This window comes from Ceratocystis lukuohia, assembly GCF_044167205.1.
Source record: "Ceratocystis lukuohia strain C4212 chromosome Unknown Supercontig4_pilon, whole genome shotgun sequence".
Lineage (NCBI taxonomy): Eukaryota > Fungi > Ascomycota > Sordariomycetes > Microascales > Ceratocystidaceae > Ceratocystis > Ceratocystis lukuohia.
In genome coordinates, this window is record NW_027263523.1 from 2,925,619 (window position 1) to 2,953,475 (window position 27,857).

Sequence of the window (27,857 nt, forward strand, 5' to 3'; positions counted from 1 at the left end):
CAAAACAAGACGGGTTTAGTGGCAGCGTTAATATGGGAGTCAGCAATTTGTAGCACAATTTATGACGCAAGTAGAAGAGACGATGAAATCAAAGGCTTTATTTCGCCACCAGTATCTGCAGCACATGAAAGCAGCAGAACACGAAAGGGGAGATGGCAAGAGAATTGTGAAGGATGGTGATAGAGATAAAGAGAGAGAGAGGCAGAGAAGCAGACAGGGAGCCGGATATACATATAAATCTAGTGCTTCGGGCGATAGTTGAGCAGACCAAGAAAGACCAAGAAGACAAAGCTAGATGAGAAGAAGCCCAAAAAAAATAAAAAACTAGCCATAGTAAGCAAAATTCCAAAGACAGTAAAAACTCAATTTTCAGTAACATCATCATCACCGGCCAAACAAAGGGAAGAAAGGAGAATAAGCAGAGGGCGGCAAGCAGCAGGCGCAGGCAAAACAGGATAAGACATATACAGACGTGTGAAGAAAAAAAGGGGAAAAGGACAAAAAATAAGAAAAGAAATAAGCGTAGAGCGAAAGACAAAAGAAAGAAAAATAAAGGTAATAAAAAAGACAGCAGATTGAATCTGTGCAAACACAGAGCAAAAAGTCAGAAGAGGACAACCCTTCAAGCCACAGACCGGTCCTGGACAGATGCAAACGAAACAAACAAGCAAACAAACATACAGGATACACATGCATCAGCGCTGTGATGATACCGAGACCACGGCTGGTTGTAAAGTGGTGCTCTGGCCACAGGAGTGGCCGCACGTCTGTGTCTGCCCGCTAGACTGATGCCTCTTAAGCAGGCCGAGATCTGAGGCGAGTGGTTGCTGCGATTGGCGGCGCAGGCGGAGATTCCTTTGGTCGTGGCCTCTTTCCTGCTCTTCTTGCTGTTGCTCTTGTCGCGGGCGGTGGTGGTGCTCCTTCTTCTCATGCTGCTGCTGCTGCTGCTGCTTCTTCTTCTCAAAGGCCTCGCGAACGCGCATGCGCTGCTCAATGTGACGAGTGCCAGTATACCGCGTGTCCAGCAGCTTATCCCAGAAGGTGAAGAACGGCTGCGAAAAGTTGGTCTTGATGCCCCAGTTCTGGTGGTGGATGTCGTGGTACTCGGCATTATTGCTGGAGATGTGTTGCAACGGGTCCCAGGGCAGCGAGTAGCCACAGTGGTCGTCGACGGTCTTGATGGTGGAGAAGGAGAAGAAGACCATGCCCTGACGCTGGGTCATTCCCGCAACCAAGTAGGCGATTCCAGCACCGAGCGTGTCGAGCAGAAATCCCTCGACCGGGTGGTTGTAGAGGGCGCCGTAGGCATACGGTACGTAGAGGCGGTGGTGACGCGAGTGGAAGGTGTTGTACATCCAGCGGTTGTTGTGCATCAGACGGTGTAGAAAGTACTGCCAGGTGTCGACCCAGACAACGGCGACAACGAACTGCAGGGCTGGCACCAGCACATAGTAGATCAGACGGCCGACCAGCAGCTCCCAGGCAGCAAAGGTCGGCACGGTGTGGCTGTTGAGCTGAGTGGTCAGGCTGGGGTAGTGGCCGCCAGCCAGCACGCCGGCCAGGAGGGGATGGGACTGGGCCATGTTAGCAGAGATGTCGGCGGCATTGAGGCCGAGAAGGTTAAGCAGCAGCGGGAAGCCACGCTGGGCGCGACGCAGGCGCTGGGCCCAGACCGCCACGTCGTATTCTTCACGGCCATAGGTGGGTGCGTCTTCAGTGACCGACAGGAGGATGCTAGTGGCCATTTGGATGATTTGCTGCATGATGGTATCGCGGGCGACCTCGTAGCGCGAGACCTTGTTGCGCGACGTGATCTCTTCGGGGGTGTGGATGCGGTACTGGGCCCAGAAGTCGTAGACATCGATGAAGTGGAAGAACATGGATGTGATCCAGTACACGAGCACGGGGAGAATGGCGACGAGGGTGACATCGTTGACAATGCCGGGGAACAAGTCGGGCAGCGGCTTGAGGGTGTATTCGGGGAGTGGTGGGAGCTCATCGAGGAGCGTAGCATTAGGTAGCGCCATGGCGGGGCTGTGAGAGGGCGCGAATGCCTATGTGCGAGAGATAGAGAGCAGTGTCGTAGCAAGGCGGGGGGGGGAGAGAGGGAGAGAGATATACACGGGGAAGTTCAGTCGGCAAAGATTGTTTCGTCGAGACGCAGTTGCAGTGACAATGGCTAGATTCAGAGTATATGTTTTTGCTTCGGGGCGGAGTCCGAGCGGACTAAGTTGGTGAGAGGGTGAAGCTTTTTTTTTCCCAATGTAAAAAAAATAAAAGAGAGATCAATCAATCAGCAGCTAGAATAGACAAGAGAAAAAGAAGGAGAAAATGATGCAAGAATGAACAAAGACCCGCGGTTAGACGTTTTAATAGACAAGAGGTTGAAGGAGAAACAGGGTGACAAGCCAAGGCGATGGAGCTATGAGAAGAAGAGAGAATAAAAAGGAATTTTGGTAAAAAAAAAAAATAGAAAAAAAATGAATAATAAATGAATAATAAATTTATAGCGCAGAATTAATAGAAATATGTGCCGTTAAAACGAACGACTGCAAACCCAAGCCAGCCATGCAATAAATGGAAAGACTTGTATATTGTACATATTGTGCAAGCTAAAAAGGGCAGAGAATAATTGATTAAACAGGATAAAATCTCTTCTTTTTTAAGCGACGTCAACTCCGTCCTGTTGGGTTGCTGGACAGAACAGAAAAGAAGATCCAGAACTAGAGGCCACTATAGCAATGCAGGGCCGGGCCTGCCTCTTGCAACACAGCTGTTGAGGGCGCTGGAGCACCGCTGGAGCACCGCTGGAGCACCGCTGCTGGGCGCTGTAGCCACACCAGATGGCCTGCCTGCTAGGCTCGGCTCCCTTGCACGGCGACGAACGACGCGAAGGCGGACAAGACGGAGATGGCAGACAGAGAGACTGAATATGTAGCCCCTCGTGGGGGCAGAAAATCAGTCGGCCATGTGAAATTACAGAACAGATTGATCCAGAGGTCCAGAAGACAAGTAGCACAGCGCTCGCCGTACTTTTGTCGATGAGCGCAGTGCACACCAAGTACCAAGCGCACAGACCGACGCCAACGCCTTCGTTATGCCCCCTTCCCTCTCCTCTCTTAATGAGCCTAACCAGCCTAGTGAGCATGTCATGTCATAGGGACAGGACATCATCACCAAAAAAAGAACCCCAGCAGGAGCCTGCCCACTAAGCCGAGAATCAAGAGAGCGGCACTGTGTGCGCACTGTGAGAATGGCTCTGGTCCCCGCGCGCAAAGACAGTGCTAATAATCACCCCTGGACTGCGGCTCCCTCTGCTCTGCTGGGAATAAAGATCAGCGACGAGCATTTCAGCGGGCGGGCGAGAACAAGAAAAGCCTGCTGTTGTTTTCAAGGTGTCTCCTTCTTGGGGCCTCAAATCCTTTGGCCGGCGTGTCAGAAGAGGAAATAAACACCGAGGATTCAGCGTTTCCAGTTTCCAGTTTCCAGTGTTTTCCTGCCCGGTGGGGATGGCAGCGGTGGTCGTGGTGATAGTATAGTAGTGATTGGGACAACAAGCTGGCCACAGCAAACTCTATCTATCTCCAATTCGGCCTCTGACAGCGGTTTAGCCACTGTGTTTTCAGGGGCCCACAGCGCCATATGCCCTGCAGAGAGCCCTGTAAGCCACCAACTTACCGGGCCGGAATCGCTCTGGGGCTCTCTCGCTCCCTCCTCCCTGTAAGCACGAAAATACGCCTGTAAAATTAGGCGCGACCAAAAGGGATGGGATACAGTAGGCCCAGACTCCTATTGTCCTTTCGCGCGCCTTCATTGCCGTGGACATGGCAGAGTAGCGAAAGAGCCAGACGCCTGGCGGGCAGAAGAATGAGAGCGAGAGCAAGAGTGGGAGCGAGACCGAAAATGGCGACGACAAGGGAGACCAGCCAGGCGGCCCGGAAATAAGGCAGAGAGAGGGCGAGCGGTGTCGGGCTCTGGGCCTGGAGCATTACAAATCAAGCACACTTTTTCTTGCATTCTACAGCATATCTTCCAAGCTGTGTGTTGTTGCTCTGGTTGGCCTGTTGACAGTGAAGCAAGCAAAGTTTGCACAGGAGGAGAATTAAATAAAATCTAATAAAGCCCCAACCAGGAAGCGAGACGCAAACACAGGCCTGCTCCAGTCCTCGGAGCCAGGCTCACCCCTGTTGTCCTCCCTCTCTGCTCGAGTCAGTCAGCCAATCTCAGAGGCCAGCCCCCAATTATAGCGGTCTTGTTTTCTGCTCTAGGCGGCCGGCCTGCTGTTTCCCTCTTTCCCTGCTTGTCCAATCAGCGCGCTCACTGCCTTCCTGGCCATCTGCATTTAGAAAAAAAAATGCAATATTAAAAATTAAATAAAAAATTAAAAATGCAAAACGCAAAATCAGAACCATGGTCAGACCAAGGCCGGTCGCCAGGACAGCACAAGGTAAAACAGCCAGAAACCTCAAGAGTATGCCCCAGGGCCAGAGACCAAGGTAAAACGGAAATGGACAAGACGGAATGGGGAAACACTGCTTGTTGCCAGACTCACTACCCCTCCTTTCTTCGCCGCAGATCGACATCATCGTGCATGTCGCCCCCTCTTTCTCTTGCTTTCTCTCCCCTAGCCTCGCCTCCGCCGTTCTCCCCGTATATCTGCTTGCCCCAGTGTTTGTGTGTAGTGTGTAATGTCCATGTTTGCATGTTTGCATGCATGCATGCATGCACCTGTGTACAACAGCCCATCGTGTAAGCCCTTTTCTCAGTGCAACGGGGGGAGGGGGAGGAGCGGAACGCGCTATTTCTCCTCCCTCCTCCCTCCTCTCCTCCACCTCCACCTCCACCTCCACCTCCACCTCCTCTCCTCTCCTCTCCTCTTTTTCTTCTCTTTCTAGGAGTTGCATTGCATTAGAATTAGCCTTTCGCCAAGCTAACTCCCACTCATCAGCCAAGCAGGCGCCCGTCCCAGCAAGCACAGCTCGATGGAGAGCAATAATAATAGCGCGTGAAGCTCCTATGCTGCTCATGAGCCCACAAGCAACACAAACAGCACATCACGAAATGGCCATGGAAATCCGCCAACAGGACAGGACCCGAGCGACTGACTGCGACTGTATGGAAGCTTGAAATATGCCGCTACCTGCAACGCAGCCAACCCACAACCCACCACCCACCCCCTCGACCTGTCTACCCGGTCGGGTCTTTAACCCCATATGTACACTTGTGTGTGCACCTTTTTACAAGTACCTGCTACCTGCAAGACAGATCAGGTTGCGGCAACATTTCCCTTTACCAACATAGCCAGCCTGCGTGAATTCCCGCCCAATGGAACTCTTGCCCATCTTGTTCTTGGCTCATTTTCCCTGTCGTGCTTCCTCTGGCCGCCTGGATGAATGGCGAGTGTGTCTCCCATCATGTCATTTGTCTGTCTCTATCTGTTCGTATGTCTGTCTGTTGTCTCTCTTTATCCGCATAATATGCACGCCTCCTATAAGTTTGTGCCCCCCTCCATTCCGGCCGGCCCGCTCGAAACTGGCCAACCACCCTCTACAGAATTTTCCACCTTTGCTTTTTTTCTTGGTCATACTTTTCTTGCTGATCTTCGCGCCTCTCGCACAAGCAAAGAAAGGACAGAAATAATGAATATTTAAGAAACATGACCTCCAAAAATCGGTGGATACAAACAGAAGTCGGGGTGAATGTTAGAGTTACACCGATACAACCGTCACCATCTCCACTTATTTTCTTTTTCTTTTTGCCTCAGTTGGCCTGTGTCTCTATGCTTTTAATCAAGGTTCAGAGGAATGAATGGTGGATGGCGGGTGGCGGATGGCGGATGGCGGATAGGCGGATAGGCGGATAGGCGGATAAGATTGCCTTGTGTTAAACCAACCCTAAGGCTAGGGTCTCTAGCCCCAGGCTGGGAAAAATAAGGGAACAAAGAAACAAAAGCTCTGGTCCAGAAGCGAATGGCAGCAAGCGCCTACCTTTAATTGATTTTCCCTCCCCTCACAGCCCATCACCACCTTGGCGCAGTGCTGGTGGTATGTTCCTGATACTGCTGACATGTCACGCATTGATAGATAGCCTCTGTTTAACCTGCCCTGACCCCATTTTCTGCATTCTTTTTCATGATCTTTGCTCCCTCCGCTGAAATTTGCCATCCCTCCATGCTCTACTACCGCTACCCACGCTCGCTTGTATATATGGTGTGGTGCTGGGCTGTTTTCCCACATGCAAGCTAAAGTACACGGCCAACATCCCTAACGTAGACTATGTGCATACGTCGTCGGCAATGCCTTTTTTTCCTATTCCACTCCCGCTATTAATACTTTTTTTTTTCTCCGGTGACGTATATTTCCCTTTTCTTGGTTCGTGCCTCATGCCCCCCCCGGCGCCGCCTACATGCGCGCCCCCAATTCTTTTATGCGCCCCCTCCCTTGTTGTTTTTTGCTTACCTAAGCAATTTTTTGGCTTACCTAAGTATGATTTTGACCCCTCAACAGCGATGCAAATTCAGAAGATACATGAAACCAAATACACCACATACACCACATCAAATACACCAGATAAACCAGATAGAGATGGAGACAGACGCTTTATCACACGCTTTAAATGCTGTAAATGCAAACAACACAGCAGATGAAGTAGCAGACAATGCAGAGGCACTACAAGTCAGTCAATTTCCAGACGATATCCTTCCCCCTGAAGGGATTTACGAGTCTCGCGAAGCTCTCTTTGCTGCTGCGAATGCCTGGGCGAAACCTCGAGGCTATGCATTCACAACTGGAAAGTCTAAAAAGACTAAAAATGGCCGGACAAAAGTTGTTGTTGCTTGCGATCGATCTAGAAAGCCGCCAAACCCTTTAGCCATACGAAAACGCCGAACTTCAAGTCGAGTAACTAGCTGCAAGTTTTCAGTATTAGCCAAAGAATCTCCAGATGACGGTGGCTGGACTCTAACTTACCGGCCAGGCAGCGAATTTGCCCAGCATAATCATCCGCCAAGCGACGACCCATCTGCACATCCCATACATCGCACTCTCAAAACAGAGGACATATCTACAGTTTCGGGCCTAGTAACGGCTGGAGTTGCCCCTCGAAGCATCAGGACGTATCTATATAATACCTCAGATACTCTTGCAACTGCAAAAGACATTGGCAATCAAATTGCAGCTGCGAGACGAGAATTACGCCAAGGGCAGAGCAGCGTACAAGCCCTCATCGACCAGCTCAAGATAGAAGGCTTTAGGTGCGAAGTTCGGGTTGACTCGGAAAACCATTTAACAGCTCTTTTCTTTGCGCATCCTAGCTCTATAGCATATCTACTAGAGAACCCAGATGTCTTGTTACTTGATTGTACATATAAGACAAATCGGTATTCTATGCCGCTCCTGGATATGATCGGAGTCGATTCCTTCCAGAAATCGTTTTGCATCGCCTTCGCATTCCTTTCAGGAGAGACGGAGGATGACTATCTATGGGCATTACAACACCTGAAGTCTCTATACCAACAAGAACTTCCTTCTGTTGTTCTCACAGATCGATGTCAAGCAGTTATGAATGCTGTTCCAATTCATTTCCCTTCTGCTGCTGCCTTGCTTTGCCTTTGGCATGCCAATAAGGCAGTTCTCCAACACTGCCAACCAGCTTTTGGCCTTAAGCGCAATGAGTCACCCGACAGTCCGGAGACCAAGGCATGGGAGGAGTTTTATGGATGGTGGCACTCCATAATCGCATCGCCAGACGAAGAGACGTACAAGACCCGTGTTGAAGACTTTCGGCGTCAGTACACCTCACAACACCTTCAAGAAGTTGGGTATGTCTTGACATACTGGCTCAACCCACACAAGGAACGACTTGTAAAAGCATGGGTGGACAAGTATTTCCATTTTGGTAATACCGCTACCTCAAGGGTTGAAGGAATTCACTGGCTGATCAAATCACACTTGGGAACTTCAAGATTTGATCTTTTCGATGCTTGGCAAGCCATTAAAAACGCAATCTTGGGTCAGATGAGAGAGCTTCACAAAATGCAAACCTCCCAGAAATTACGTGTGCCTCTAGATATCCCTGTGGCACCATTTGAATCTGTCCGTGGCTGGGTCTCGCATCAGGCTTTACGCAAAGTCCAAGAGCAGCGGCAACTTCTTGGAAAGCCTCTGAAAGCTTGTACCCAATCATTCACATCTTCTCTTGGTCTACCCTGTGTCCACACTCTTCAGCTACTTCAGGAGACAAACCGGAATCTTTCCCTTAAATATTTTCATCCTCATTGGCATCTAAACCGAAATCAACTTTATCAGCAGCCTATTTTAGAGCCATGGAGGTGTCCGACTTTCAGAACACCCACTCAGCCAGCCTCAAGTACGAGGCGTGAGCCGTCTGGATTTGAGAATGTTGAGCCTAGGACAAGGAAAGCCCCTAAATGTAGCAAGTGTTATCAGGTTGGCCATACAATGGCTTCGAGGACATGCCCGCTTAGATATTCAGATCTATTGAATCAATAAATTTCACTGTATTGTTTGCCTCCATCTGCTGTATCTGTAGTCTGCTTGCTGGTCATAGCAAAATCATACTTAGGTAAGCCAAAAAATTGCTTAGGTAAGCAAAAAACAACAAGGGAGGGGGCGCATAAAAGAATTGGGGGCGCGCATGTAGGCGGCGCCGTGGGCGGATTTAAGCAACCAGTATATACATATTGTGATGTGAAAAAAAAAAAAAAAAAAAAAAAGAATATTTTTGTTTTCAGAAAAACAACGCCCTCGTCTTCTTCCTTGTCCTTTGTCTCATCTTTCCCACTGTCCAGATCCATTTCCGCCCTGTTCTTTTTCCATATGCTTAGTCCGTCACGCGATGCCATGCTTCACTTCCAATTCGTGTGTGTCGTGTCGTATTGGTCTCCTCAGACTCGTCAAAGCCCAGACCCTCAGGCCCCAACCCCAAACCTCTCTCTCTCCCTTTCTCCAGGTATCAACGTTAAAGTTAACCCCATTCTCACACGGATGGACAGACGATAGATCACAGTGACGTTTTATCCCTTTCGCTTCTCCCAGCCACAATAATTCCGTAACATATCTGTGGCTTTGCTGTAACGCCACTCTGCTTGCCAAGGCGTTTTCGAGCCACATTAGGGTCTGAAATTCTTCTGGGAAAACCCTTGGGAGGTGTCTGAGGAACTGCGCCAGCTGCACAGCTGCCACCCGCACGTCTAGCGCAATCCTTATCTTATCGTTATCTCCCGCCCCCCACTAAATTCCCCAAAAGTGTGTAGTGGCTGAAGGTGAGATGAATGAAAAGAGATCGATCGGGTCTTCACAAGGATACGATCCGATTATTAGCCTGCCCCCTCTATTCATGGGCTGACAGAGTGCTGTTGGTCATAGAGAGGGCCGCAGTAGTCAATAGATGACAGAGTCAGATACATTTAATCATAGCTGTAGATGGAGAGAGAATCTGGCCAATGGCTGATTACAGTAGAGATTCCTTTCAACAAACATGAGGGGTAAGTACGCCTTGTGTGGATTGGGTGGGGTGGGTTTCTTGAGAAAAAAGGAGAGAGAGGGGCGCCTTCCACATAGACTTGTACTAGGCTAAATTTTCCCCCAGAAAACCTTTTATTCCTTCCCTTTTCTTTTGATCTCTTTACTTCTCATTCTCTAATCTTCTCCTTGTCTTCTTCGAGATATCTATACTTGGTGAGTGTTTCTATAGCCCTTCTCAACATCCCTAACGACTTATATCTCGTCTTCTAATACTATTATTTGCTTGGTTGCAGCTTTCTCCCTCTTAGTCTTCAGGTCAAAGCCCTAGAAACAAACCGCCAAAATGCTCGTTTACAATGTGAGTCGTGATCCTCGATACTTCCGCCGCAAACCCAATCTCGCCTGCAATTATTCGTTTTCTTTGAATTCAATCGTCCCCGCATGCTACAGGAAGGCGCGGCCTGGCCGCAACTGACTGTCGGTGGGTGCAGATATGATGCTCTGGATTGGCTTGACAGCTGCCAGTCTTGTGTCAACCCACCTCTGGCATCATGGCTTGACTAGATGATGCGGAATATGCTTATATCTGTGGGACAACTTGGCGTCTTTCTAGTCCTATAAAATGCCTATGCTTATTCATGTTTGAACATTGTAGTTAACTGACTTGTTTATAGGATATTTTAACTGGTGATGAGATGATCTCTGACTCCTACGACCTGAAGGAAATCGATAACGTCGTTTATGAGGCTGACTGCGCCATGATCACTCTGGGCGCTGTCAATGTTGGTGAGTACCCATCCCTTTGAACAATGGAAAATAGACTACAATATTGTATCCTTCCGTTTCTTAGGCTTTGCTGGAACTGAGCCCCTACTAACAACTTCTTTATTTTCGTCTAGACACCGGCGCTAACGCTTCCGCCGAAGAAGCCGAGGAGGCTCTTGATGATGGCGAAGTCAAGGTCAACAACATCATCAACAGTTTCCGTCTGCAGCCAACTGAATTCAGTAAGAAGGATTTCCTCGCTTACTTGAAGGGTAGGTTCCATCCCCTCCTCCGTTTCTATAATAACTGCTCCTGTTACTAACGTACATCGCTTTCTCTACCACAGAATACATGAAGGCTGTCAAGGCGAAACTGCCTGCAGATCAAGTCCAAAGTTTCCAGGATGCCGCCGGCAAATTTGCCTCAAAAACCCTGTTGCCTAACTTCAAACAATACGAGTTCTACACCGGCGAGAGCATGGACCCCCAAGGCATGGTCGCCCTGCTGAACTACCGCGAGGATGGTGTCACTCCCTACTTCACCTTCTGGAAGCACGGCCTCAAAGCCACGAAGGTGTAAGTAAAGCTTGCATGATACTCGCCCTGCCTTGAAAAATGATGAAAAAAGACCTTTCGATGACTTGGTTGGCTGGTTGGTAATGAGAAATAATATAAACCGAAGGCGAAGTAGTTATTGGGTTTCTTGCCAGCGCCTTGAAATAACAATGAACAAAAAAAGAACATGCAAGAAGTGAGTAGAACGAGATGCGTAGTGTATGTGTATCTTGGGATACTAGTATAGCTCTATTGGTATACATGTACTTGTGATATGTATATATATAGATAACTAAAAGGAAATACTCACCCAAAAAAAAAAACGACGTGGAACAAGGTAGGTAGGTACATGTCTAACAAATGTATACGTATGTGGAGGCATAAAATCCACAGCGAGCAGCTAACTAACAACCCCGCGAGAGTGGAGCAAGCGAGATGTGTTCTGGCCGGACCGAATCCCCCAAGATCCCAAGCTTCCCAATCTCTGGGCTTGCCCTCCGCCTAGGTTTTCGTTGCTGTCGCCTCCTACCATGCCGGTTTGGTACTCATTGGTAATGGCGGCGGCACATCACCCACAACAGCTCCAGCACCACTGAAGCCGGAGGGCTTTTTCTTGGGCGGAGGCGGCGGGGGCTTCTTCTTGCCCACCGCAGAGGAAGCGGCTGGAGACGAAGATGGCGAAAGCACGGGGGGTGGCGCGATAGCGGGGCGCGGAGATGTGTCTGGAGGGCTCGTGCGCTGTTGTGTGCGTGTAGATGACGGGAGTGGCGGTGGGAGAATCGATGATGTAGTAGAATGTGTGGGTGAGTGCGAGTTTGTGTTTGGCGGCGGAAGAGTCGGAGTAGAGGTAGAGGTAGCTGTAGGGGCCGTGGTTTCAGAGCCCCCGTTCCCGCCCCCACTGAAACGAGCAGCCAGCCCCGATGCTTTCTCGGATAGCCCATACTTTTGGTTCATCTGGCCCATACGTTCGGTAATGCGGTATTTGCTATTTGCCTCTTGAGCTTTATGAGCGCCTTGCACTACCTGGTCGCCGTGACGCTGGCGGAAATTGTCTGCCGTTGATGCGGCACTGCGCATGTCCGACAGAGATACTTTGGATGGGTCCTTGTTCAGGGCCTGGGCGGTACGCAGAGCTGCTTGCTTTTGCTCGAGAGTGGTGCCCTGGGCCGGTGGAGGCGGGGCTACGGCTGTCGACGTGCCTGATGGAGAGAGGACGGGAGACCCGGTGCGGGAGCTCATAGGAGAGAAGCGCTGGAAACGCGCTGAGAGTTTATCCATTGTGCCGCCTGCAGTTGATGTCGCAGAGTTAGCTGCTGGGGCATCGGAAGGAGCCATAGCTTCGTTGGTAGCGCCGCCGCTGGTTGAAGAGGAGGAACCGATTCCAAGCGAGGGCACAGATATGCCCGCTGATGCTAGTCGCGACATGGCTGAGGAAGGGGCCGGCTGCATGGCCGCCACAACATTGCGCGTTGGCGGTGGCGGTGGTGGTTGGATTGCGACATTGCCCGCATTGCGCACTGGAGGCGGCGGGGGTGGCAGGTCATTGCTGACGGCGGACGATGCTACGGATGAGGTAGTATTCCGACGCGGGGGTAGCCGCGGGGGGAGGCTAGGTGGCGCCGCAGGGGAAGTAGCAGGCGGTGAGTCTTCTCCGTAGCCCTGGGTTATCTGCAGCGGGGGGCTTGTAGCTGCTTGGTACGTAGGTGGGTGTGATGATCGCTCAATAACCTTGTGGTCAGCCGAGTACAGGTCAGTCCCGGGCTGGAATTTTATGGGCTTGCGGGAGCTGGATGACGGCGGCGGCGATGGGGGAGGCCGGATGCTGCCTTCGGTGCGTTTGGGGGGTGGAGCAAAGGAGTTTGGGTCTCGAAGTTGGGAGACCGGAGTAACGTGGCGATTAGCATTTTCTTCTTCTGCTTTTTTGTCGCGACCCATAAGGCCATTCTGTGCAAGTTAGTATGAGGAGTAAAAAGGGGGGGGGGGGGAAGAGATGAGCCCGGCTGGGGTGATATGATCGTGTGAGGGCTTCGGGATACTTACAACCTGCTGACGGAAGGTTTGGCCCGGCTTCTCCGGATGCCATCCGTCCTTGAAGATCGACTTTGCCTTGTCCATAAGGGCTAGTGGTTGGAGTAAGTATCTAAGGTTTTTTGTTGGAGGGGACTCCGGAGCACGTGTATGACGATGAAAAAAAGAATATGTTTGCAGGGAGGAGGATAAGAAAATGTCAACGAGTTTCTAGCAAGTGAAGAGAAAGAGCAAATGAGATTGGGAGAGAAAGAAGTAGGGGAAGCTACTCCATTTGGAGCCAAACCAAATCCTTATCGCAGCCCAAAAGAGTAAAAAAAGAAGGCCTAAAAAGATCTGAAGCTATGAGGCCTGACAAGGAAGAAAAAAAAATCTAACTAGAAGATCGCTAGGAGCTACTTGGAGTCGCAAGAATTAGGATATATGATTTATGGAAATGAACTATGTTGCTCCTGTCCATGACATGGCTTGTTCTTGTTCTCCTTTCCACGGGCTGAGCAGTGAATGCGAATGCGAGCGAATGTTGAGGATGCATTCAAAGCCGAAAGAGGTATGTAGCAGTGTGTGAATCGCTGAATTGTGGGGAAATTTACACTTGGTACATCATTATTTAACACGCCAATCTTCCTTTTAGCACAGGGACGGCCAAAACGCGCCTCTGGGTTTATCACGAGCTTCAGTTTTGCCTGTGCGATCACCGAGGCTCGTCTGTGCCATTACTTTCTAACAAGGCTATCGTGATCTATAATTCCCTTTTTGGCTGCAATCATGGCTGATGCGACCGCTAACACAGAAATCCTCACCGAACATTTTGGCTATCCACCAGTCGTGAGTCTTTGTTTGCGCTTCCCTCTGATCAAAGAACCGCCCTGTTCGCTAACCCAGTCTCCGCTCTTCCTAGAGTCTGCTCGATGACATCATTAACGCCATAAACATCCTCGCCGAAAGTGCGTTGATGTCTATTGAACAGGGCCTCTTGCGCTCGCCACCAGCGGCGCTCGGATTCCGGCCACCGCGAAAAAGCAAAAGCAAAAAGAACAAAGCCCCGCCCGAGGATATCGCTACTACTTCGGTCGAAGAAGCCGCACGCTTCGAGATTGACAACGGCACGCACCAGCTAGAAACACTGCTTTGCTCGTCCATCGACCGCAATTTCGACATCTTCGAACTGTACGTCATGCGCAACATCCTCAGTCTACGGCCCGATGACCGTGCCTGGATGCGCCTGCGTCACTACGATGGCCTTGACTTTTCGCGTCTGGACGACCCCGACGCACCCTCCGTTGCCGGCGTGGCTACGCTGCGTCGCAAGGTATCTGCTTCACAGCGCCTGACTGCCAAATTACAAGCTGAAAAAGCGCAAAACGACGCCCTGCTGACTACGCTCCGCGGGCTCGTTGAGCGGGCGGTGATCAAGCCTGATCCCGACGCCCAGGTTACAGCCAATGGTGGCAGCGCCGAGATACCTACATCTGCGCCCACGGCACAGTCCGTCACAGCGCCACTCGCCTTCCTGCAAGCCACCGAGGGCCTGGGCACCGCTGACGCCACTGCACCGCTGCAAACAACCGCAGCCTTTGCCCTGTCCCAACTCCCCGCGCTACGTGCACTTAGCATATCGCTACGCAGCATGGCGGCTGATCTGCAGCCTCCAGCTGATGCCGACGCGGATGACAGAAGCGGACCAGCTGGCGGCGAGACGCCTAGCCGCCGCTCGTGGCGCAAGAGCCGGGTCGAGTACATCGAGACAGCAACACGCAAACATATGGAGCGCGCACGTGGCTTGGAGCTTGGCCTCCAAGGCGAAGTGCGCGACGGTGAGTGGCAAGGCGCTGGACGCAAGATATCTATGGCCGAGGTTGAGGGCCTGGAAAGTGTGCTAGCGCTTATGGGAGGGGCTGTAGGAGGCAGCGGGGAAGAAGGGCATGCGATGCAAGGACAGAGCAAGGCACAGAGCGAAGAACAGGGAGAGAAAAATGGGGAGGCAATGGATATTTCTTGAAGTGCATTGGGTGTTGATGGGCGTTTTTTTACGGACAGGCGGCGGGTTTTATTTACTTTTTTATCTTTTCATCAAGGATAGCATGAACGGCGTATGGAATTGGCTAAGCTGGATATACTCGAATAATATACTCTTTTACGTTGCTGGAGTTGGACAATCATTACCATGCGATGATACATTTTACACTGGATGGGGAAACAAATTTATATTGAGGAAAATAAACAACATGTGTCTGTGGCAGTCTTGAATTCTGTGAAGGGGGGGGGGACTTTCCCTAGGAGAAAGAAACAAAGTAAGTTATAGTGTGAAAAACTTGTAAAAAAAAACAAAAGCAAAATGCGGATAAACTCGTGACTCGCTACATCTCATCGGATAGTACTAGTATCTCGTCTTCATTCCATGCCACACAACGACCCAGCCAGCTGCGCCTAATGCAGCGACCCGACTCAGGTGCGGCTGTGGCAGTTGGGGTTGAAGAAGGGTCCGGGGGTGCGATCGGCTCGGAATGGCACCCAAAGAAGCGGCCAGGAAAGCGGCAGGTTGAGGGAGCCGTAGTAGTTGCAGTTGTTGCAGAAGTAGTGGTTGTCGGGTCCCGGCAGCCCCACCATCCAGGCTCGTGGCATGTGGGTGTGGCAGTAGAAGTGGCACTAGCAGTTGTTGTAGGATCTCTGCATCCCCACCAACCAGGCTCATGGCATGTTGAAGTTGAGGTAATGGGCGGAGCGGAGGTTTCAGAGGGTAGATGACTAGTAGGGGTAATGGGGTCCTTGCAGCCAAACCAGCCCGGAGTTCTGCACGTCGACGTTGATGTAGATGTAGGAGTAGTGCTGCCCGTGGTAGTCACAGGGGGGGCCGAAGTCGGTTGGTTGGTGCTAGTAGTGGTGGTCTCATCGAGACAGCCCCACCAGCCTGGTGTCTTGCACGTCTCGGTACGGGTGCGAGTGAGAGTCATGTACGAGGTTGACGAGGAAGAGGACGTAGTCTCGGACCCATTGCTCTCAATCATCTTCCAGTTGCCACAATCGCGACACTCGGGCGTGCGCTTGCACTGCGGAACCTCGTCATACTTGAGAATCACGTCGCGGATGACAGCGCGAATCTTGTGTGTGCCAATGCCAACACGCCAGCCCTTATCACCCACCACATCCCAGACACACTCGTAGCCCGTGTGACACACCGATTCCATGGCATAGCCGGCGTATGTGCATGTGGCAGTTGCCCCGTTGCAAGTGCCAATATACACGGGGTCAGCTGTGTGGCCAAAATGGTACGTGCCCGTCATCTCGCGCGTTTGCAGTAGGCTCTGCATGTAGCCGGGCGGTGTGGGTAGACCCAGGCGCGAAGCAGGCAGGGCATCAGGCACGGCCTCAAAGGTGACTGTAGGGAGGCCATAGGTTAGGCCAAGAAAGGAACTAACAGCTCCGCCTAGCGAATGACCAGTCACCCAGATGTTGGCATGAGGGTACAGCTCCGTGACATTGGTGTAGAGCTCCTTAACGGCTGTGTAGTAGCGGTTCTCATCCTGTAGCTCTTTTCGCACACATGTATTGTTGCAGGTGTAAGTGCCGGTGGCACAGTCGCACACCTGATGCCATGTCCACTGTCCCTGCTGACCACAACAACAACTAAAGAAGAGATTGTCGTTGATTTTGTCGTTTGTTGTTGTGCCCTGGCCATCCCACAAGGCGGCCGACGTGCCCTTGAGGCCAATTACAACAGTAGAGTTTGACTTGTCGGCAAAGATGTGCCCACGTAAACCATCGCCCTCCCAGCCAAAATCCGCACTGCGGTTGAAAGGCTGGCCTACATCGTCCCAGTCGGTCTGATGGTCGTCCTCAACATAGGCATCGCTACACATTAGGGCTAGGCTTAGGACTGTCTGTTTGTTAGTGACATCGGGGCCCGAGATGTTGTCAATAGTCCAGGCCGACGGCGACATAGCCTCGAGCTGGCCGTAACGGCGGGTCTGGGTCACCATAGCATCAACAACAGCCGGCCGCCTATCAGCCAAGCGCTCAATGCGGGTTGGCCTGCTGGAAACAACCAAAGGTGGCAGTGGCTCGCGATCAAAGCCATCCGCAGCATCCGCGGCCAGAAAGACGTTATCGGCAGTTTGGAAAACGTCTTTGCGACGGTGAAGACGTGGGTGTAGGTGAGTGCCGTGATGAAATATCTGGCGAAGCGTAAATGTATGTTGAGCAGGAGCAGGGCCGTCCGTGCCAGGCTCGCTTTCAGATGGAAGATCGAGGCCGGGAGGCAGTACCAGATCGGGATGCAAATTGTCGCCAAAGCCATCGGCTCTGTGGGCTCCGACAACGCCGGCCGGAGAGAAGGCGAGGAAGGAGAGAAGGACGGCTGCGGTGACGCGACTGGCCGATGTACAGCGTGATGACGAGGCTGGCGGCATCATGGTGACGAAGGGGTATTGATAGACTGTAAGGGAGAAGCCTGAGAATGGGGCTGGTTGATATTGTATAGAATAAGAAGAGGGAAGGTGTGAAAGGCGAGCAAGAAAGTATAAGGGTAAACAAAAAAGAAGGACAAGGGGGTCACGACGTCATTAAGGAAGAAAGAAGAGAAAAGAGAGAGCTTGTGAGGCTTTGATATGATAACGAAAGGGTCACCAAGACAAGAGGCAAGTGGAAGGAACAGGGAGAAGGCGAGAAAGAGATACATAAAGCGACATTTATTGCCGTACTTGGAAGTGGTTAGATTGCGCTTGATTGAAGTACTACTAAGTAACTAGCAGTATCAAAAACATGGACGAACGAGTTAGGAAAGGCTAGCTGCCTAGCTCCTTGACTGCTAGTCTCAACAAACTGCCGCAGGGCTTCTCCACTATAATTGCTAGCTTGACACAGCCCCTTACAGCGTTCAAGCCCCTGAAGATAACCCAGAATACAGTTGATGTGGTTGGGGGGTCCTCAGGCCTTGCCCATAGCTTGTAACGCTGTTCCATCTAACGTCACCAAACGCCTGAGCTCTTTTTCTTGCTTTGTTTGGAAGAAACCCCCCCCCCCCTCACTTTATGCAAGACCCCTATATGACAATAAGCACTGGGTATATGCACAAAAGTATAAGCATAAAGCAATGAGCATTATCGTGTAACGCTAACCACTAGTGTACAAACAACAGAAATGAATAGGATGAGGCTTTCAACAATATATTACCGCACCTTGAAAAAAGAGCGTACAATGGTTACAACAACAACAAAAATAAAACCGCTGTGAAGTCTAATGCTGAAAAGCAAGGAGCAATGCCAAAAGGAACGGATAAACCCAAAAATAATCAAAAATCAAAAATCAAGATTTTGTTCCCTCAAAAGAAGAAAAAAGTAAAGCGGGATGAACCAACTCCCTCCTCTAGCTCTGCCATGCACACAAGAAAGCAACAAACACGCGCGTACCACAGCGATGTATGTACTATTTAAATACATACATATATATGCATGTACAAAAAGCAACGCCATTGCCATCATCACTGCCACCGAACCTTACCTTTGCCACGGTTGCAGACCCTATCTGCTACCCGCAGGCTGCGTAGCTGCTGGCCCCACGCCCGAGTTTGGGGCCCCTGAAGTCTCTGCCGGAGTAGTTGTCATGGCCGACTGCAAGTAGCCGAGCAGGAAATTCCTATCAGCCGGCGAAATGGGCGTGTTCTTGCCACCATTGGACGGATGTGAGCCATCGCTCATTGCCGATGCTGTCGAGGGTAGACGGTGGAAGGCTTCCGTCGTATTGTACTGTTGCGGCTGTTGACTATGGGGTTGGCGGTGCATATGAACAGGCCCAGAACCAGCAGATCCAGGGCCTCCGCTAGCACCTCTAGGCTGCAAGACCTCGGGGCCCTTGGCTTTATCAAAGTACACGGCCTCAGTTCCGGGGACTTGGGATTGACTAAGCGGATGGGGCTGTTGGCCTTGGGGCTGGTGGCTGCCGCTATATTGCATGTGGCTCTGTATGTGTCCATGCTGCTGCTGGTGGTTCTGCTGGCCATAGACTTGTGCGTAATGCTGCTGTGGCGAGCTCTGCTGCCGAGAGTGCAGTGCCATGGGGTGTTGTTGTGGCTGTTGATGAAACTGGCCAGACGATTGTTGGTGAAAGCTGCTAGACTGCTGTGGCTGCTGTGGCTGCTGAGATTGCTGGGGGTGACCCTGTTGCTGGCCACTAAATAGCGACAGGAGCCTTTGCTTCTGTTCCGGCGTTGACTCTGCCCGTTTCGAACCACCAGGCACCGCAGCACCGTTGATGATTGGAGGACTGGCCATTGCAGACTGATTAGGCCCTGTGCTTTCTAGAGTAGAGCGGTCAAAATTGTACGGGGTCTGCGAGTGGCGGGACTGACTTCCAACACTAGGAGAAATAGAGTTGCTTTGCAGCAAGGGCATGGGTGACTCAATAGACACAGTACCGCGAACATATGGAGGGTTTGACATAGAACTAGACTGTCGTACACCGCCTTGGAGTGCCAGTCCACCCATTGCGTTGTGCAAATTCTGCACGCTGCTATCCCCGCCGCCATTATGTCTTGGGCCAGCAAAGGACTGTCCATCCATGGGTGACTGTCTATAGCTGTCGGGTTGTGTCATTGGCTGTTGCTGCTCGTTGATCGAAGATGATGGAGAAGGACCGCCCTTGAACATATCGAGCAAAGCTGACCGCTGTTTATCCGAAGACATTCCATGTTGCTGAGTCTTCTGCATCATTCCATTGAGAATAGCCTGGCCGTTATGCATCGCCATGGGATCCATGTGAGAGGGATGAGACCCAATTTGACTAGCGCTAGTTTGGGATACCATATGGGCAGTCCCATCAGGGTTCCCATTAATATTACCATGCCCGTTGAGTGCCTGTGTCCTAGCAAGCTGTTGCTCGGGAGTTTCATTAGGCCACGACCGCTGAGGCATCGTCTCTGGTGTGGCTTGCTGATGCTGTGGAGCAGGAATAGGAATGGGCTGAGTACCAGAGCTAGTTTCGCTTCCAAACATACCAAGGAGCCCTTTGGTGTGGTTGGAAAGATTGCCACCAGATACGTGGCTCCCATGAGCAGAGTGAGGCGGGTTGACGTTGTACTGGCCAGAAACAGGCCTCGAGCCATACTGCTCTCCCTGATAGCCAGGAACTGATTGGGGCTGTGAGTGCGACTGAGGGATGGCAAGCTCTGGGGTTTGGTGTTGTTGGGAGTATGGCCCAGGACCATTCATCGGTTGATGCTGCGGCTGCTGTTGTGCGTCTGGGTGCCCTGGAAATCCAAGGTGCGTTTGTTGTTGGCCCAGATTCTGCTGATGCTGATGCTGTTGTTGCTGCTGAGACTGATCTTGGGCTTGCTGCTGAGACTGTTCTTGGGCTTGCTGTTGAGCCCGCCGTTGGTACTCTTGCTGCTGCTGCTGCTGGAGCCTTGTCTGAGCTAGGATAGTCTGAAGGGAATATGATGGGCCCTGTTGTTGCGGCTTTCCATTGGTTGGCGGCGGCGTAGCATAGCTCAGAAGACCTTGGTCAAGATTCGCCTTTTGGACCTGAGGCGGGATGGGCTGGGGGTGGTGAATTTGAGTTGGAGGAGTCTGCTTAATGAGCGGAGGTTGGGAAGGCTCAAGATTAGAATGAGAGGAGGTGCCGCCATGGTGAGAGTACTCCGTAGATGATTGGTGCTGTTGGTTTAGCTGATGTTGTTGGAATTGCTGGTTTTGGTGCTGCTGATGTTGCTGCGGCTGTTGTTGCGCTCCAAATGATTGCTGAGGCTGGTGACTTCCCTGACTTCCCCGACTATCGGGGCTTCCACCTACTCCTCCAATCTTAAGCATAGACATCAAGCGATCAGACATCTCTGCACTATTAGCGACAGGCGCAGAAATATGGACAGTGGGGTTGCCAGAAGACTCCAAGTTCATAAGACGCTGGAGGTCGTGGCTAGCATCATCGAGATTGGCCTGCTGCTGTTGCTGCTGGCCATATGAATAGTTGTTGTCGCCATGATTGTATGGGTGGGCAGTCTCCAGGCCCTCGGCATACGCCTCTTCGGGGATATTACTAGGTATCAAGTGAGACATATCGGTGGTAGTGCCCTGTCTTCTAGCGTCCATTCTCTTTTGTTTTTGCACCCACTTCTTGAGCGGACCAAGGAAAGGCGCGACAATGTAGAAGCGGTTGTTGGCGCTAGAGACAGCTGCAGATACCGAGCTGTTGGCAGGATCGTCATGCAGTTGGTTGTTCTTTTTGCGAAAGGTGGGAAGTTCTGACAGGGGGAACCATTCGATCTTGGAAATTTCCTTCCGAGTCTTGGGTTCAAATGTAGTGTCCATGGGGATGTTGCGGAAGACATATAAGCGGATAGCCTGTTCTCTGATGTTGAGCTCGATGTATTTTACGGCTTCGTCGTCGGGCACAAGACCGGCTTCGCGCAGTTCTAAGCCAGTTTCTTCTTCGACTTCTCGGATGGCACAATCTAGATCGTCTTCATCCATGTTGATTTTGCCGCGAGGGAAACTCCAGCTAGCTGTTTTTTTCCAGCCCTTAACCAGAACGACGTGGTCCATGGCCTCGTTGAGCATGATAGCACCACGCACTGGGATTCGCTGCTTGTACTGCATAAAGTTCTCAAAGGCCTTTTCATGGGCCTCAACGGGGAAGTCGGCCAGTAATGGGCAGTGTTTGAAGATCATGGCACAGAAATTGCGGAGAGTAAGTGTGGGGAGGTTCGGGTCGGCAGGACGGATAAAGTCTTCGTAGAACCACTGAGCTTCCTCCACATGAAAGCAGATTCGTTCCATAGAGGAAAGGTCTTCGGCAGGGAGGTTAATGATGAAGCGAGCGCAGAGGTCATCAAGCCCTAAAGGAGACAAGAGCTTGTTAGTTGATGAAGAGAAGAGGCATTAGAAATAGAAGTAAGGAATGACGAAATTCGAACTAGAAATGGCCGTGATACAAGAGAGGGAGAAGGCGAGGAGGAGTGGGATATTGGGCTAATGTCACGCCAGAAGGTCACGTTAGAAGGCTGGCACCTACAATCCTCAAGCGTTCTAAGCTTGCTCTGTTCTAAAGCCATGACTGCGGTGTCGGTATCCAAACAAGCATGCTAGTAGAAAGAAGGTATACAGACAAGCTTATCCAAGAGGGAGGATAGCAAAGGAAAGGAAAAATATAGAGAAAAGTATCGATCGAGCAGATGGGGATGGGGGGCTTCTTCTGGTGGGCTATATTTGTTGTCGAGAGTGATGTAGATCAGAGATATGAGGATAATTAAATAGATCGGCAACAATTGCTAGTAGTGAGGAGGCGGATGGATTTGAGGCCAAGAAAGGGAAAAAAAAATAGAAAAAGAGAAAGCTTCTACGTGAGAAAAGAGAAGAGAGACAGAGAGTCTAATAAATTAGGCCAAATGTTCAGTCAGCTTTGCCTTCGTTTGAGAGGGGAGAGGAGAGAAGCCACAAAGTGGATGATGCGATATGAGGATAGAGCAGGTTAAAGCGGGGATTCTAAAACAGAAGAAAGAAAAGGACTTGATTATTAGAGAATGAAAAAAAAAAAAAACAGGACAGAAGGTAGTGGTGAAGAGGTTGAAAAGGCGCAGGAGAAAAAGCAACGAGGCAAAGCGAAGCACAAGGCAGAATAAGTCAAAGCACAGCAGGACAAAGCAAAGCTAGAAGCAAAGCAAGAGCAAAATAAAAGCAAAGCAAAGCAAAGCAAAGCAAAGCAAAGCGGGTTTTAGGTCTGGGCTTGGAATTTTTGGATTAGGGAGACGAGGCTGAAAGAGGGTTAACCTTGGGGTTGAGCATGGAAAACTGGGGCTCGAACTAAACCAGGGCGGGGAAGAGGCAAGGCTGAGCAGTTCTAATAGTAACGGCATGGGGATGAGGGGGTAGGACTTGGACCACGTAAGTGTGACAACGCTGGCAGTTACACGTTAAATTGATGCGCACTGGCTATAATGCTACTTCTGATTCTGGCCTCTTCTCCTCACCTCTTTTGTGTGTGTCATGGCCTTGGAGACAAGGAAAACTATACTTATGGGGCAATGTGGCAACCAGCCAGCCGTTGGGTATCATACAAAAAGCGGGCCAATCAGAGACAAAAATTGGCATAGTTTCCGCGGCTCACGCCATTCACACCATACAAAAGTGACAGATTGACAGAGTGGACATGACGTGTTGCTATTGACTTCTTCATCTCGTCTGACCTTTTAGTGTCTAATGTTGCGCCGTCTTGCTCCTCTCGCTCGCTCTCGCTCGCTCTCAACTGACCGGGGATCCAGAGAGTAGCGAAGGTCGTCGAAAGAAAGCTGAAGCCAAAGCTTCTCCCCTGCTCCAGGCCAATCAGACAACCAACAGACAGGGGACTGGCCTGATTGATTGGGGTTAAGCCTCGAGAAGTTGAGGTTCTCGAGAATGATGTGGAGACATGGTAGGGTTATAGCTTCTTGGGATTTTCCTCCTTTCTCTGGCACTTTTTGCACCTTCACCTTCGTATGGTGACTTGCGGCCTTGGGCCTTGGTGCGCTCATTTGCATCTTGCCATATGCGACTCTGACATACTGTTTATTGAGTAACCAGCCCAACTCCATGGCTATTATGGATGCAACCTCAGGAAAACGACCCAACGGATGCTTGTGCCGTCCTCCCGTTTTTCTCTTTCTGAGAAGGAGAAGAGGCAGCCCCTCTCCCTTTCTGTCCATCCTTCTCATGTGCCATGTGTACTCTGAAATACCGACCCTAGTCTCTATAACCCTTAGCCTACTTTTCTAAGTAGTGCTTGACTCAGCTGAGCTGAACGAGGCGCAGACCTGGAGGCCACAGAGAAGGTAGCAGCATGGGAAAGAAGACTAGCAATTACAACAAGACAGAAATTTAGAGGCCGCCTAAACGATGAACGGACGGGGCTCCCAACAAAGATGAGCAGAGGAAAGAGCCCCACCCGCATAATTAATATCACCGGGTGGGAGATAAAGAGGCCGCCGTGATGTTGAACGTAGCTGTGGCTTTTGGCTTTCTCAAGACAAAATAGAGGGAAGGCACATACGTATGATATTCCCTAGTAGTAAGGAGCGAATTTAGAAAGATAAAAAGCAGCTTCTTGCCTTTCTTTAGGTCGCCATGAGGTCTTTTTCTTTCCCTTCTTTTTCATCATCAGCATGATCTGGTTCTTCTTCCTCTTCTTTCAACCCATCTTTCAATCTATTAGTACTCTCTTTGCTACCTCCCTCCCACATTTATCTTTAGCAAAATAGCAACATAGTTCAGTTCTTCGCCTTTATATTTGTACTTGGCATCTTGTTTTGATTTATCTTCTTTCACTTTATCTATTTTCTATTCTTGCTTCTTGTTAGTCTCTTTCATCCACTCGTTCTATCTTCTTTCTTCGGCCTGCTCTCTTTGTCTCCCCTGGATCCCTTGCTTTTTGCTTGCCGCGCTACTCTGTTTCTCTTGGCTCGCTTCTCTCGACCTCGAAACAACCATCCACAAAACAAGCGCCCACTTGCATCAGCGCCTGCATCTAGCTTTGGTCGTTGTCCTCTTATCGCCCCCCCTTTGCGCTGTGCGTCAAGGAAGCGCTGTGATCTACCTGCTAAGCTATCTTTGGCTTTGGGCCAGTCAGTCACATTTTTTCCTCTTTCTCTGTCTGGCTACAAGAGACGCCAGGCTTGCCTTTATTTCCTCACACTGAACCAAACTTTCAGACTTCTATATAGGAGCTCTTTTGCCATAAATTCTTGCCCTTTTCTTGTCTCTATTCGTTTCTTCACATTTAGTTCTTACTTTAGTAAACGTCTTACCACAAATACTCTTGTTTTCCCTTTTGGTACTTACACCCGACAAAAAAAAACGTCCGTTCACACCTGTCAAAAATGTCCGGGTTCATCGCCAAATATGTCACCAAGCGCATCTTGGGCGAGTCAGTGTCGAATAAGTTTGGCACCGAGGTAAGTAAACTGGGAAACCCTCGCCTTTCCTGTCCATTTTTTCACGCATCTAACGGAGCTGCCTTATTAGGACCCTTACTTCGAATCAGTTCCCGCAACCCGCCTTAATGGAAAACCTAATGGGAAAACTGTTCGGCGGAAAAAGGCTAATCCTCCCGGCCTCTCAGAGCACGACGCTAAGATTTTGACCAAAGTAAAACGGCGGGCCTATCGTCTGGACATGTGCTTATGCAATTGCTGTGGTATTCGCTTCGGCTGGAGTAGCGTTATTGGCTTGGTGCCCGCGTGAGTACTTGCATCTTTTTTTTCCCTTTTTTTTTTTGCTCTTTACTTGCTTTCACCCATCTCTTTTCTTGTCTGTTTCTATTTCCGGCCGCCCTTACAATTCCGGCCTGCCGCTAACATCTAGCTAGAATCGGCGACGTAATTGACACCCTGCTTGCCCTCATGGTCCTTCGCACCTGTTCGCAAATTGAAGGCGGCCTACCTACTAGCTTGTCGGCCTGCATGCTAGCCAACATCATCGTTGATTTCTGTGTTGGCCTTATTCCTTTTCTGGGAGATCTCGTTGATGCCGTTTTCCGTGCCAATACTCGCAACGCTGCACTCCTTGAGGCTCATCTCCGCGAAGTTGGTCGCAAAAACCTGCGTAAGAGCGGTTTACCGATTCCTAGCGTCGATCCGTCGGATCCCGTTGAATATGACCGCGGCTCGTTACCGTCAAATAGTTCTTCGGACGAGCGAATCCCGCGTTCTAACACTAGCCGGGACCACCACAGCCGCCAGGACCGCCAACCCACTCGTCAGGAACCAATGCGACCGGAGAGAAGCTGGACAGGTCACCGGCGTGAGCCAGACTTGGAGGCTGGAACCAGACCTAAGGAGTCACGACCAGCCAGCTCACAGAAGAAGACACAAACTCGGAGGTACTGGTTCTTCTGAGAGACTGTTTTCAGAGTAGCTTGAAAATATGAGAATTTAACTGTTTCCGTACAGAAAAAAACTTTCACGATAGTTTTGCATGGGACACAAGCCAAACTGAACTGGGGTGATGTGATATGTATCGTCCGTTACCGTACTTGGTGGCAATGGAAGGTTGGCACTAACAATTGACGGCTTGAAATGACTGGAAACATTGATACAAAAGAAGAGGCAACTGCTCGTCCTTCCGCACTTGTTCTGCTATGCCTTTCTTTCTTCTCCTTTTCGTCTTTTTGCTTTTTTTTTTTTTTTTCGTTGGCCTTTAGGCTTCCATATATATTTTGTCTATTTTGTGTCTTTTGCTCCAAAGTATTATTTGTTTAGCCTATCGAGTTTTCGTTATAACTTCTTTCCAGCTGGGCATTATGCGTCCCGGTAACATCTACCGTCTCTGTTGGTCGTTGGCCATGGTAGCATTTACTACGACCAGCGTCGTGATCAGCGCACCGTCTGACCCTCATGTCAAAAACAATGACCTAGAACCTCCCTTCCAAGTCGGTGATACCAACCCCAAGGGCACTTTTAACCAGTCTAACGCCAAGCTGTTCACGAGTAAAGCCCTGCCCAAGAAAGTTATCAATGCTGAAGAGCCACTATCAGGACAAGCTCTCAACGACTCGTTGACTGCGACATCCCACAGTCTGACTCCCTTAGATGACGATGCTGCTCTGGCAAAGCTCGCCCGTGAGCTGATTGCCAAGAATGGGGTTGAGGTATCTGATACCGTGGCGTTTCCTCTTGATCTCCAGGATAGTTCGAATGCTGCCACCCAGAATACAAGCACTTCCCTGGCTCCTGTACCTACTCCCCTTGGCCCTCCCTCCCTTGATACCCCGCGCTTATCCAACTCTTCTTCTCCTCACCGCGGCCCGAATATCTACAATAACAACACTCTTTCGTCTGGTCTCTCTCGCCGCATGATTGCGTCAACTGGGTGTGGCATGGAGCAGCTGGCCTATGACAATGATTACGCTACAAAAGTCAAAGTGCACGGCCTTGAGCGCTTTTACTACGTGAGGATCCCCGAGTCCTACAACCCTGAGCACCCATACCGGCTGATATTCACACTGCATGCCTTCCGCGGCAGTGCTAAAGCTCTCAAGAATGGCGATCATGGCTACGATGCGTGGTATGGCTTGCCTGATCAGGACCCCGAGGATTCTGCCATTTATGTAGCGCCTCATGGGTTCGCGGGCATGTGGTTGAACGTCGCGGGGGAAGATGCAGCCTTCCTCGAACGTATAATGGCCGACGTTGAGAGCCAACTGTGCATTGACCAGAACCAGCGTTACATACACGGATATAGCTTCGGTGCTGCCATGACGTATGCTGCGGCTTGCCATATGGGCAGTGCTTTTCGTGCTGTGTCCTCTTGGTCGGGTGCCCAGATCAGCAAGTGCCCATCAAAGCTCCCCTCGCCTGTTGCTTTCTACGGCCAGCACGGCGTCAGTGACCTCATACTTCCCGTTGTGTTGGGACGTAATATGCGCGACCGCTATCTGGTGCAGAACAACTGCCGCTTCAAGTATTCGCGAAAGCCTGAGTGGGGTTCAGGCGATCACACAATTACCGAGTACAAGTGTGATGAGAACCACCCCGTCGTATGGGTCGAGTTCGACGGCGGACATACGCAGCATCCAACGGACGATTGGTCGGGTGAGGAATGGGCGCCACGGTATACGTGGGAGTTTTTCTCGCGGTTCTTCTAGGCGAGAGGGACAAGGGAGTACCAACAGGCAAGTAAAGCGAGATAGGGAGGTATAAGAAGGTTGTGAGGGGGAGGGAGAGGGGCTGAAGGTCGTTTGCTGCTGCTGCTGCTGCTGCTGCCCTAAGACCTTAGCAAGCATAGAGGAGGGAAAATGGAGGATATATCAGTGCCGTGAGGCCATTTCACCATTGTTATTGTTTATGCTTTCATGCCAAAAGTTGCCAAGTTAATCTGGCGGTCAGGGTGAACACAAGATGGCGTGTTGGTCAGCAGACTAAACTCAGCCTATTATTTCCACAGCGAGACGGCCTGAGAAGCGCCAGTTTATTGCTAATTTTGCTAGCGCATGGTGGTCAGTTGCGTTTTTTTGTTGTGGCTATCCATGCGTATAATTTTGATAGTGCCATTCGTTTTTGAATGAA

General features: G+C 50.6%; 9 protein-coding genes across 9 annotated transcripts; 5 read left to right on the plus strand and 4 right to left on the minus strand.

The window, feature by feature from the left end:
• Nucleotides 1-695: 695 nt before the first annotated feature.
• Nucleotides 696-2,027, minus strand: HOO65_040676 (Sphingolipid C4-hydroxylase SUR2; the record flags this gene model as incomplete). Its single annotated transcript, XM_071000706.1, has 1 exon — nt 696-2,027. One exon carries the CDS (start codon nt 2,025-2,027, stop codon nt 696-698), a length of 1,332 nt encoding a protein of 443 aa, XP_070859519.1.
• Nucleotides 2,028-6,584: 4,557 nt separating this feature from the next.
• Nucleotides 6,585-7,900, plus strand: HOO65_040677 (mutator-like element transposase; the record flags this gene model as incomplete). Its single annotated transcript, XM_071002847.1, has 2 exons — nt 6,585-7,819; nt 7,870-7,900. The coding sequence occupies 2 exons, from the start codon at nt 6,585-6,587 to the stop codon at nt 7,898-7,900; spliced, it is 1,266 nt and encodes a 421-aa protein (XP_070859520.1).
• A 1,928-nt stretch (nt 7,901-9,828) lies between these two features.
• HOO65_040678 (Translationally-controlled tumor protein) lies at nt 9,829-10,829 on the plus strand (the record flags this gene model as incomplete). Its single annotated transcript, XM_071002950.1, has 4 exons — nt 9,829-9,843; nt 10,160-10,271; nt 10,385-10,522; nt 10,597-10,829. The coding sequence occupies 4 exons, from the start codon at nt 9,829-9,831 to the stop codon at nt 10,827-10,829; spliced, it is 498 nt and encodes a 165-aa protein (XP_070859521.1).
• Nucleotides 10,830-11,329: 500 nt separating this feature from the next.
• On the minus strand, nt 11,330-12,919 carry HOO65_040679 (uncharacterized protein; the record flags this gene model as incomplete). Its single annotated transcript, XM_071002770.1, has 2 exons — nt 11,330-12,748; nt 12,845-12,919. The coding sequence occupies 2 exons, from the start codon at nt 12,917-12,919 to the stop codon at nt 11,330-11,332; spliced, it is 1,494 nt and encodes a 497-aa protein (XP_070859522.1).
• Nucleotides 12,920-13,600: 681 nt separating this feature from the next.
• HOO65_040680 (putative mis12 domain-containing protein) lies at nt 13,601-14,834 on the plus strand (the record flags this gene model as incomplete). Its single annotated transcript, XM_071002864.1, has 2 exons — nt 13,601-13,660; nt 13,734-14,834. 2 exons carry the CDS (start codon nt 13,601-13,603, stop codon nt 14,832-14,834), a joined length of 1,161 nt encoding a protein of 386 aa, XP_070859523.1.
• A 358-nt stretch (nt 14,835-15,192) lies between these two features.
• HOO65_040681 (putative lipase atg15) lies at nt 15,193-17,244 on the minus strand (the record flags this gene model as incomplete). Its single annotated transcript, XM_071000707.1, has 1 exon — nt 15,193-17,244. The coding sequence occupies one exon, from the start codon at nt 17,242-17,244 to the stop codon at nt 15,193-15,195; it is 2,052 nt and encodes a 683-aa protein (XP_070859524.1).
• Nucleotides 17,245-18,351: 1,107 nt separating this feature from the next.
• HOO65_040682 (mRNA-decapping enzyme 2) lies at nt 18,352-21,875 on the minus strand (the record flags this gene model as incomplete). Its single annotated transcript, XM_071002520.1, has 2 exons — nt 18,352-21,659; nt 21,836-21,875. The coding sequence occupies 2 exons, from the start codon at nt 21,873-21,875 to the stop codon at nt 18,352-18,354; spliced, it is 3,348 nt and encodes a 1,115-aa protein (XP_070859525.1).
• Nucleotides 21,876-24,671: 2,796 nt separating this feature from the next.
• HOO65_040683 (putative membrane protein YLR326W) lies at nt 24,672-25,688 on the plus strand (the record flags this gene model as incomplete). Its single annotated transcript, XM_071002947.1, has 3 exons — nt 24,672-24,746; nt 24,817-25,031; nt 25,160-25,688. The coding sequence occupies 3 exons, from the start codon at nt 24,672-24,674 to the stop codon at nt 25,686-25,688; spliced, it is 819 nt and encodes a 272-aa protein (XP_070859526.1).
• A 446-nt stretch (nt 25,689-26,134) lies between these two features.
• On the plus strand, nt 26,135-27,436 carry HOO65_040684 (putative feruloyl esterase C; the record flags this gene model as incomplete). The annotated part of the gene is made up of 1 exon (XM_071000708.1): nt 26,135-27,436. One exon carries the CDS (start codon nt 26,135-26,137, stop codon nt 27,434-27,436), a length of 1,302 nt encoding a protein of 433 aa, XP_070859527.1.
• Between the last annotated feature and the right edge of the window lie 421 nt (nt 27,437-27,857).